The sequence below is a fragment of the Atta colombica genome, unplaced genomic scaffold (genome assembly GCF_001594045.1).
Source record: "Atta colombica isolate Treedump-2 unplaced genomic scaffold, Acol1.0 scaffold70, whole genome shotgun sequence".
Lineage (NCBI taxonomy): Eukaryota > Metazoa > Arthropoda > Insecta > Hymenoptera > Formicidae > Atta > Atta colombica.
This window is the reverse complement of record NW_017259562.1, coordinates 26,373-38,445: the sequence shown is the minus strand read 5'-3', so window position 1 is coordinate 38,445 and position 12,073 is coordinate 26,373. Positions and strand designations below refer to the sequence as shown.

The window sequence follows — 12,073 nt, the reverse complement described above, 5'->3', positions numbered from 1 at the left end:
TTGGAATATATTCTACGCATAAAAATACACAATTTTTTTTTAAATTGCAACAAAATGGGGGGGCATTATACTAAACATTTACTCGAGACATTTTTCTAAGACTTTGAATTTTAAACCAAATATTTTGATATATATATAATTTCAATATCTATCTTATTATCTCTTCAGTATATTATACACATTTAAAAATTAAATATTACTAAAAAAGATTACAAAATATCAATTTTTTTTTAATGTCAATTTTTATTTCCACATTATATGTGTCTGTTTAAATGTCCAAATATATAAATCTAATAGCGATATAAACTAAAGAAAATTTTAAAAAAAAAGGTTGTTTACATATATAATATTATGTGCTACATTATAATTTGACACAATATAAAATAGACCTATTTTATTTGTAAAATAATAAACGGTTTAATTATATATTAGTAAAATGATTAGATTGTATATTTAACATTTATAAACTTTTTCTTCAATAATATGTTATTTATTTTAATAATGTATTTTCAACAACTTGAATTATTATATTATTAATGTCAGACTTCATCATGATTTTGCCACCAATCGCAGAATGTTTCCCTTAAGTTATTTTAAATTATATTTGTAGTTATAAAAAATGTATATATATGTATATAAATATGTAGGTAATGTGTACTATTCTTTAATCTGGGCACATTCTAAATTTATTAGTTAGCGTATCTTATAAAATCATTCGGCTTCGTTTAACTTTTTCAGTCTTACAATTATTGACATTACTAGCAAATCTTAGCGAATTTAATGTCTCGTTATAACATTCGTCTAATGGAGATACATTTAATAACATCAAAGTTTTTGAATTGCCTCCCAAAGAAGGCATCAATAAATGAGTCAATTTAGAATTTCTATAAGGAATATGTTCCTGTTTCTTTAAAAGTGCTAAAATGACGTTACCAAGATTTGCCAAAGATTTATTAATATTTTTTGTTTCTGTAGTTCTAACAGCTTCTTCGGTCTTCAAACGTTCGGATCCAGCTAAATCGACTAAATTCAAATTTCCTATCGATATTTCTTGTTTTGTGATATGTGTACCAATTAATCGTATTCTTGTCACGGAATGTGATCTAGATGATCTAGAATACAAAATTTAAAATTAATACTTAATTTAAATGATTTTAATGAGTAACAATTCATATGAAAAATGAACTAACGAGCCTGGAAGTTAATAACTAATTGCCTATTGTTTATTAATATTACAAATACAAAAAATATACAAAGATGTCAATGTATACGAATAATAATAATAATAATAATATTAAACATTTCTATTTCCTGTTAAATATCGGTCATTCTCAGTATAAATTTAACTGTTCAAATAACTATAATTATAAAACGTCTTAGAATTAATGATTTAAATTTGAAACACACACACACACACACGCGCGCGCGCGCGCGCGCGCACGCACACACACAGGGTGTTCTCAAAAGATAGTACCAAATTTAAGAGTATGTAGGTCTCGTTAAAACTAGTAAAACTCAGGTCTCATTAAAACAAACTAAAAAGAATAACTGTTCTTAATAAATAGTACTCCGAAAACTTTTTATTTCTGAGTTATGAAGCATTTTCTTCTGTGAAAAATAGAAAATAACTTAAATTTACAATAAATGTTCAATGTGCCCTCCGTCCATTTCAATATACAATTCGGCACATCTTATTGAAGATCGAACACGTTCAAAGATTCCGGGTTTATTCCGTATTTATTGACAACAGTTTTCAATTCTTTGGGTCAATTCAATTCTATTGTATCAACTGATGTAGCATATACCGTGCTCTTCAAGTGTCCCCATAGATAATAATCCAATTTCCAAATGAATTTGAATCCGGTGAGCGACCGACGTAGCTATAACCGCCACACGTTCTATCCACCTTTCTTGAAAATGATCGATTAAATAGCATTTGACATTAACGAGGAAATGGGTAGGCATCATCGTACATGAATCACATTCGTTGTCTAGATTATAAAGGAATATCTCCTAAAGTTCAAATAAATTATTTTCGAGAAAATTAAGATACACTTGTCCTGTTAGTCTATTAGGCAAAATGTAAGATTAGATGGTCTTCAAAAATATCTGCCCAAACATTCACAAAAAAAACTGATGTCATGATGCTATGATAGCATAAGGATTTTCATCTTCCCAACATGTATGTTATTGATCCCATCTCTGATGAAGGATGTCTCATCAGTAAACAAAATGTAAGCGTTGATGAATTTTGTTAAACATTCTTCTACTTGGATGTCGGCAATTCGGGTAAGCTGCATGATACAAGCGTGCTGCTTTTGAAGCATTGCCCATTGTCATACATAAAATGAATATCCGTCATTTCAGAATTTGTGTAAAAATTAGTCATTTTTCAGATAACACAACACTAGACACGGTCCACAATCCAAAGTTGAATACAACAATCTGCAAACCTGCATAATTAGGTGGTCACATACGAGTGTCCGTGAATGAACTAAGAGACTTGGAAACTGTTGTCAATAAATACGAAATAAACCTGGAATCTTTGACCTTCAATGATAAAACATGCCGAATTGTACATGAGTCGAAAGCACATTGAACATTTATTGAAGATTAATTTATTTTCTATTTTTCACAGAAGAAAATGCTTAATTCAGAAATTTTTCGGAGTACTGTTCATTAAGACTTTTTGATTTGTTATCGAATACTACTCCTAAAATTTGGTACGCCTTTTGGGAACATCCTGTATATATTATGTATATCTTAATTAATGTACACTGAAAATGATTGATGACAATATTTAATAGGTCAAAATTTAATATTATTATTATTTATTATACACATTGATATCTTTATATATTTTTTAATTTTTAATATTAATAAACAATAGACAATTAACTATTAATATTCAAGATTAGTCCATTTGTTATCAATTTGAATCAATTAGAATATAAATTATTATATATATTATATTCCAAATTAAATTTTATATTAAATTATATACCCAATAATAGTTTAATTATAGATTTCGATACTTAATTAAAAAGAGAGATAAAAAAATTTTGTTTCTTGTAACTTTTTACTACAATTTAAACTAAATATACTTACCGTTCATTTGATTGAGTAGCCGCAACAGCTCGATTACGTTGTGCAATTTGAAGACATTTATACAATTCTTCAGGACTATGTATTTCTTCTACTTGAAGATTACTAACATATAAATCCTGACTTTTATTATCAACCATTCGTATTTCGTGTATTTTTGATTGAGAATCAAGAAGATCAACAATATGTTCATTATAAATTTCCAGAAAACTTGCTTCTATTTGATACTCCCAACCAAGAAGTTCAAACTGTTTCATTTCTTTAAATATGTGACGTACCTGAAAAATTACATAAAAATAACTTAAATTCTTTAAAAACATTAAATTAGTTATACTTATATAAAAGTGTAATTTAATTACACATGCACAAAGCATACTAACAAGCGCGCGCGCACATATGCGTGTGCGTGTGCAATTTCAAAGTATACAATCAATTCCCAGATTCGATTCAGATTCGAATTGATTCGATTTGTATTCGAAAAAAAAATTCGATTCGAAATAAAAAAATCTTGATCCATCCATCTTTGTTTATAATTATTGATCTCATTATTCTACGCATAAAAGTCAAAGTACAGTTACCAAAGATAAATAATTTAAGAGATATTTTACATTTCATGTAAAAATGTGCCAGATAAAAGGCCGTTTCACCAACGATTAAATAATTGTTGGCGTTGCCCAAAAACTATTTTTCAATATCTTCAATTAATATGCTTTTATGAAATATCAATTAATATTTTACGGAATAATCAGAGAAATCACATTATCTAAAAAAAAAATCATATAATTCCATTTAAAAAAATGATTATGATCTTGAAAAACTTTTTTTTTTCGAAAATTGATTTTACTATTATTTGTGTCAAACCATTCAACTTTTGTTTAAATTTTATTTTTGACTCGACCATATCCTACAAACATCCTACAAAGAATGGTCATGTTAAATGGAACAGCGCGCGCGCACACGCATATATGTGAACATACATACAAATATGCGTGCGACTGAATGTGTATTACGTAATTTTCGAAATTGTGTTTCTATACGTAAACCGTCAAGTTACGAATACAAATTATTGAATCTCAAAAATGTACGAACTTAAACTAGTACTGTAAACTAGAATTTATCAATTTCACATTTATAATTATATTGTAAATATATAAGAACATACTGTTCTAGGTATCATGCCTTCGGTTTGTAATTCACATTCCCCTTCCATTGTATATGTTTTACCAGAACCAGTCTGGCCATAAGCAAATATGCAAACATTATATCCTTCCAGGGCTGATTGTACTAAAAGGGATAACTCTTCAAATACATCTGCCTGCGATGCATTGGGAGTGAATACTTTGTCGAACGAAAATTCTTGTTTTATTCCTCGCAACTTCCGACTGCAGCTGATTGCATCTGATCCATCTGATTTGCCTACTTCAATAGTGCAATCATCTATAAAGTTTATATTACACAGCCTATAAAAAAAACATTAATTTTATTCAAATATAAATCAAATAAAATATCAAAATTATTCCATTAATTTTTCTTCTATTAATTTCTTATAAATAAAACTAATTTTTATTCAAAATAATTAATACAACCTATACAAACTCACTAAAATGTGAAAATAAAGTATTATTAGAAACATATTTAAAATAAAGAAAACGCATTAATTTCCTTATTTTCGAATTCGATCTTGTTAAAAAACAAAATTTTATACAAAAACAATTTTTCCATATTTTTAATGCATTTTTTACAAATTACTTTTTAACTGTATTTACAAAAAATCATTCTGTAGTTATTTATAAAATATAAGTAAAAAATTACAAGTATATATAAATTAACTTTGAACTATATTTTTGCCATCATTATTTTAAAAGACAAAAATATAGAACCAAATAGATTAAAATAAAGCAGTAATGTTATGCTAAAACACATAAACATTAGATCTTTGCTCTATAGAAATTGTGAATACAGCTGAAAAAATATAATGACCTATATAAAAGTATAATGATCCTATATGTATATTATCTTAAAAGCACTTTAATTTTTTCCTAATAATTATTCCTAGTAGCAGTTTATTGCCAAAATATTGGTAATTAAATATTGCAAATATGTTAAGTCAATAATCATGCTACTAAAATACAAAGCACATTTTACTTACACTTTCGTTTGTTCAATTTCCTTAGGAGTTCTTGGGCGAACTCTACAAAATACTCTAATATTGCCTTTTAATTCTTGTATAGTATTGTGCAATACTCTACGATCTTTATCCATTTTATGAGTTAATGCTTGTAATTCTTCTTTGACAATATTCAAATCTTTATTTAACTTTTCCTGTAACTCTAAATCTGATTTCAAAACTGTTAATTGTTTAGTTTGTTCCAAGTTCAATACCTCTTGACTCTTATATTTTTCTTGAAATTCATTCAATGTACAAGAAAGACTTGTGCATAATTCTTTTGATTCTTTCAATTGTTTGACTAAATCTTCTTCATTTTTTCTAATTGTAAACATTTCCTCTGTTAGAGTCTGAAGTTCATTAGTCAAAGTGTTATTTAAAACTTCAAGTTTTTCTGCTTCAGTTTTACATGCAGTTTCACTAGCTTTTAGAGTATCTACCAATTCTTGGAGCATATTGCATTTTGACTCTGTGTCTTTATTCTTTCGTTGTGCAACTGATAACTTATCATTTGCCTGTGCCAAACGACCTCGCATATCCCATTTATTTAATTTGCCTGTCTTATTATCCTTGTCATTTTGAATGATTTTATTTACCTTCTTCACCATATTATTAGTCATCAATACATTATTAATTGGCTTGTCCATTAGTGCTTTAGTAACAGGTTTAACAAAAGCTTTCTTTGCTTCTCCATGCACTACATTAGTAGCTGTTCGTTTTACTGCTTTCTGCACATTATTTGATCGTGTGATTGTAGATAATGTCTTTGCTCGAACTAAGGCTTGTTTAACTGGTAATTTGTTTTCAGTCATAGATTTCATGCTAGCTGTACCTGCTGATGTTGAGGTTAATGTTGACGTTATTGTTGACGTTATCATTGATGTTGAAGTTGATATATTACTTTTTGTTACTTTATGACTATTATTCTTAACACTTATATCCGTTATACTATTCGCTTTTATCATTATTTTTGGTTTCGGTAAACGAGATTCCATCTGTCAAATGCTGTTGGTAGGAAAAAGTTCAAAATTGAAAAGTATTAAACAAAAGAAAATTTAAAGTAAGTTTAATATATACTTAATATAAAGGAAAGGAAATATATTAGCAAATCGTGCATACTAAAGAAAAAGAAAATTTTCTGAAACAATTATTAAATAATATAGGTATTTATATTTTGCTCTCATTTAGATTAAATATACGTTCAAAAAATCAATATTTTAAAAATAAATAAAAGATATTTAAAGTTATATTTACAAAATCCAACTCAATATTCATCATCAAATGTCATACATATCTATATATCTTGTTTAAACAAAAAAAGACAAAAAAACAATTAATAATAACATACACAATAATTAATAAAAGAAACTTCGTCGTTCACAATGATAATCTTACAATTGCAACAAATAATTCTATAAAGTTTCAAGAGACACGGTAGTGTCTCTCTCTCGAGAGAGAGAGATCAATTATTATTTACCATATAATTATTTAAAGTTCACGTAATATTTACATACCTTTTCGCTCTACAAAAGAACGTTTTTTCATAAAAGAGAAAAATAAAATTCTCGTAATTACAAACACAATATGTATAAAACAAAGAAAACAAAATGATGCTTCGCTCCTTATGTAAAATCCTTATAGCAGTGACGGTTAACAATATAACTACATTTGAACTTATTTGAACAAAAGTGTGATTGGGTCACATTCTCTCGCAGACTCAACTCTTGCGGAGCGGATCCGTGAGCATTCGTTGTTTATTGGTATATTCTTGTAGAATATTCTAATCATCCAATAGCTGTAAGCGTTAAGGATCCGCTCCGCAACAGTTGAATACTGAACGCAACCATAATATCTATAAACAGAGAAACTTGAGAGAGGACAAACCGGATCAAAACCTGTAACCGCAAAATGCTGCCGCGCACTACTGCCCTCTGACAAAGTGGATGTAAACTACATAGCAATGTTCACTTTTCTTAAGGCTTAAACATAATAGGCACAAGCAACAGGGAATAACGATCCATCCAATCAGAGTGTAAGTTTCAATCTGGAGTGTAAGTTCGATATTATATCCCAGAGCTCTGATTGGACGGCTCGTTATTTCCTATTGCCTGTGCCTATTGCCTGTGCCTATTGTATTTAAGTCTTTACGATACATCGTTCACTTTTCAAGACAGGAGATAATAAATCAATATTTGGTTCATGAATGCTTTCCATTTGATGACACAAGCATAGACAGAGAGAAGCTGAAGATTTGATAGAAAGAGAAAGAAATAATCGCGGAGTTTTCTTCTTTTCTAATGGTGAATTGATTGGTCATCACGACAAGCTGGGAAGTGGCTGAGAGCAACGAAGATAAACGTTCGAGAGTTGTGACCTTACGATCAAACTGATTGGCCCCTCACTGCTCACTGTAAAAGAAAGAAACAATTATGTCTGGAGTAGAGCTGTCCTTCAATGTTGTCTTTAGTTTCTCTCGTATAAACACTTCGTCTAGTTTATAAATCTGTAGACACAAGTCGACACAAGTGTCCTTCTATCTTTGTCATTCAATGAATGTCAACAAGGATAGAACGATGCTTGTGTCGACTTGTGTCATCAAATGAAAAGCACTCATAATTGCTATATGTAGCACGATTATATGAATCAAATATCGATTCATCTCCAGTTTGAAAAGTGGACGATGTAAAAAAAGTAGATGTTGCTATGTAGTTCAACATCCACTTTGTCAGAAGGCAATAGTGCGCGGCAGCATTTTGCGGTAACAGGTTTTGGGCCGTCCTCTCTCAAATTTTTCTTTGGTAGCATCGTAGACATCGGTCTAAAAATATAAAGCCTATTCTACAATAGTCATAATGAGGCCGGAATGAGACTACGCATTAAAGATTGAAAGATTGATGTTTGACCAATCGGAACAAAAGAAACCAAAATTTCTTTGTCTTCATTGGTAAAATTTCAATCCTTAATCTTTAATTTCAATCGTCAATGCATAGTCTGATTCCAGCCTTATGATTATTATAGAATAGACTTAAGAAAGCGTTTACAATAGCTGTTTATATATATAACCGTATGCTATATGCTGTAATCTAAAAATTTACCGATCACCTTCGAATATTCCCTTCTTACAGTAGAAAAAGGAATACTCAACTATGATTAGAATACGACCCTCTAATTGGCTTATGACATCTTAAGACTGTACTTAAGACATCCTCAAATATTGTATAAGAATCGACTATGAATACCGGCCATAGACCTATGGCCGGTATTCATAAAGACCATTCTACATTGTTCGTATCGTCGCAAATCAGAAGTTTGTTACTTCAGTCAATCCCATGTTTCAATTTTAAAGTCGCATAATGTTTACGATGCTTCCAAGTTGCTTAAGGTCTTTTCTTTTTAACTGAACTTTTGCATCAGTTCATCTTTCTTCCTTTTCTTTCCAGAAGAAAAGAACAGGAAGAAAGATAAACTGGTGCAAATAGAGAGCCTCACAGGAATATCTTTTAAGGCTGGAATCAGATTATGCATTGAAGAATGAGATTGAAGATTGAAAGATTGAAGTTTGACCAATCAGAACAAAAGGAGCCAAAACTCCTCATTGGTAAAATTTCAATCTTTAATCTTTAGATTTGTTCGCGTTGCATGCTTTAATATGCTCTGAAATGCTCCTACTGTAACATTTACTCACTCTAACGCGCTCGTTGAAGTGAGTAGAAGCTATAGGAGCACATTAAAACATGCTCTCTAAGCACAAATGTCGATATGTCGACTTAAGTTCACTTTCCTAGGCCTTTAGAGTCGACTTTATACAGACGTCCTTCCTATCGACTTTAAAACGTCTAGGGCGATTTACTCTCACAAAGCTTAAATGTGGAATCATTTCATCCTTGTTATTTAATATTAACTATAGTTAAACTATAGTATGTTTAACTATACTTAAACAAGGATGAATGCTGTTTGAGCGTTGTGAGCAAGAATTGGACTACAGACTAGAATAGTTGATTTAAAGTCGGCTTATAGGCGTTCATTTTTCAGAAGTCTTCAGAAACTAAGGTTGAGTCGACTTTGTGCTTTTAGGGCTAGAACATATGACGCGAACAAACCTTTTAATCTAAATCTTCAATCCATAGTCTGATTCCGGCCTAAATCTCTCTGGGTGCTAAAGTTCAGCTAAAAAGAACAAGATTATAGTCAATTCTTATATTCAAGATCGTTTTAAGACTTTCAGTCTTGAGATATCATGAACCAATAAAAAAGTCGCATTAACATCTTAAGTCATTATTATGGAGTAATAAGAAGGAAATCAAATTCAAGCGACCAGTCATGAAAAAAGTAGAACACGGTATAGAAAAATCCATGGAAAATCCGGCAGATGTGATTTTAGTGCCATCATGCCTTGTGGGAAAAGTTGGAAGTATTGACTGATAACAGATCACACATATTATCTACTACATACATACTACATGCACACATCATACGTGCGACCGGTGATACGTGATGGATTGTCCTACACCGTGTTCCGAGCTCACTTTCAGATTTTGAGTTTGATCTCCTTCTTATAAGTTTAAACAATAGGCATAGACAATAGGCATTGGCAACAGGAAATAACGAGCTGTTCAATCAGAACTCTGAGATATAATATCGAATTTACAATCCAAAGTTCTGGATTGGACGGCTCATTATTTTCTGTTGTCTGTGCCTATTGCCTATGCCTATTGTGTTTAAGTCTTATTATTCCGTGATCATTACCATTGACATGTAGAACGATCGATGGCGGTAGTGAGACTAGAAACACAAATAGAGTGAGGGGCTCCGCACAATAAAAGGAACAGGAAACAGAGAACAGAGAATAAGAATTTCAACCTAACAGAAATCAGCTGTGTTTGCACGCTTAAAGCATTTATAAGCATTGCTTACATTATTCGCTTTAGCAGTGTAAGCACTCAGAGATAACGTCATCTGTGACATCATATGCTCCGACACATCAGCGCATGCCACGCGATATCCAATGAGAATATACCTTTAGAATGAAAACATCGATAAAGCTACACACTCATTGGATATCGTGCGCTGATGTGCCGAAGGCAATACTCGCTCACAAATACTTATTTTATCGAGGTAAGTATCACTTTCATTAAGGTATTATAAACGTGAGTATTCGCATATCCGCATTTTTACTCCTTTCTTCACTACTTGCACTGTTTCTGCTTCGCCGTTGAGCTGAGAAGATTATGATTGTTACGGTTGTTATAAGTTATAACTTCTAAGCTGTTGAAAATCTTGTAGCTTCGTATTTATGTATTTCCCCTTCGAAATTTTATTATAAGACTACAGACAAAAAGAGGGATATAAAAAAACTGAAATATTATATATTAATAAAGGCAAAAAAATTTATAAAATACCTTGTTAACTATATCAATAGATCAGAAAAAGATATTCGATTATTTAAATTTCCTGCGGATAATATTCGTCGACAACTTGCTGTATTGCTGTAAAATAAATACATGAATAAACATCACTATATTTCCTCGTATGAGAAATTTCAATTCTTTTCTTCAAATTGACATACATATTTGGCATCTTATCTAGAACTCTTAACCTGAACATCAGACACACTTCAGGTCCTACACTAATATTGATAGATATTCAACTGATTTTGAGAGCAAAAATGGAATGAAAAGAACAAAATTTCAAGCAGCAAATACAAATCATAACCTGTAATGAACCCGTCATAACTTAGTGATGGGGACAGAACAAGGAGTGGAAAAAGAATAAAAAAATGGAATGCGAATATCTACGTTTCTAGATAGAACACTAAGAGGAGACGCTATTCGTACTATTTAGCGCTACAAACTGTTCGCGGAGCTGCAGATAGTAACAACTAACAAACACGACCATGACGTCATTTGGTAGCGTGTTACGTCAAAACTGTGCATTATTAACGCTACTCCTTCCGAGGTAGTGTATTGGTAGCGTTAACTTTACAGATCCGTGAACGATCATAACATAGCATTGGTAGCGTTTAATATTCGTCAAAGTTAGATTAATTAATGTTTGAGAGGATTCTATTCTTGAGTGGCACCAAACTTTTCTCTCTTAGAATTTCGTAGAGTAAATAACGTACGTAATGTGTGAATTTCAAATTTTATCATAATGAATGGAATCTCAATTTTCATCTCTGCTAATGGCATGCCACTAGGCTAGAGTGAATAACATAATTCTTGCTTGTGTACCTTCACCTTTCCAATGTTCCTGCGAAGTTCAACTTGTGTATTTGATTTCATTATAAATCGTTATGATTATGATGTGAAAGTCAGAGGTATCTTGTTATTGGCAATTTTTAATTGCCATAATTCATGTCCGGAAAAAAGTTATTATTGCGGTATAGCGCGGCAGAGTATTCCGCTGCAGATATTTAAAGTCCTTATTAGATGTAGAAATGTTTCTTCTTCTCAAATCAACAACGAATGCTCAAGAGTTCTTTCTTTTATCTGATTAATTTACTTAATGTAATTATTAATTTTTTTATCTAGTTTACATTGTTCACTCCGGCCTAGCGGCAAGCTATCATAAGATTTGTTCGCGTCGCATGCTCTAACATGCTCTAAAATGCTCCTACTGTAACATACTCACTCTAACGCGCTCGTTGAAGTAGTAGCTCGTTGAGTAGAAGCTATAGCTCATTTATAGCTTCATTTCTGTGATCGTACGGGAATTGCTTTTTTGGAAGAATCATGAATACCTATAATGCTAATGAATGTATAGTTGTAATATATCTATTCAAAGATGTGAAAGAGACGGAAT

At 31.0% G+C, this 12,073-nt stretch overlaps 1 protein-coding gene across 1 annotated transcript; it reads right to left on the bottom strand.

The window, feature by feature from the left end:
• Nucleotides 1-675: 675 nt before the first annotated feature.
• Nucleotides 676-6,870, bottom strand: LOC108692436 (protein claret segregational-like). The gene is made up of 5 exons (XM_018200680.1): nucleotides 6,787-6,870; nucleotides 5,255-6,277; nucleotides 4,268-4,565; nucleotides 3,109-3,383; nucleotides 676-1,112 (listed from the first exon to the last, which is right to left on the bottom strand). Exons 2-5 carry the CDS (start codon nucleotides 6,265-6,267, stop codon nucleotides 704-706), a joined length of 1,995 nt encoding a protein of 664 aa, XP_018056169.1. The 5' UTR covers nucleotides 6,268-6,277; nucleotides 6,787-6,870; the 3' UTR covers nucleotides 676-703.
• Nucleotides 6,871-12,073: the final 5,203 nt, after the last annotated feature.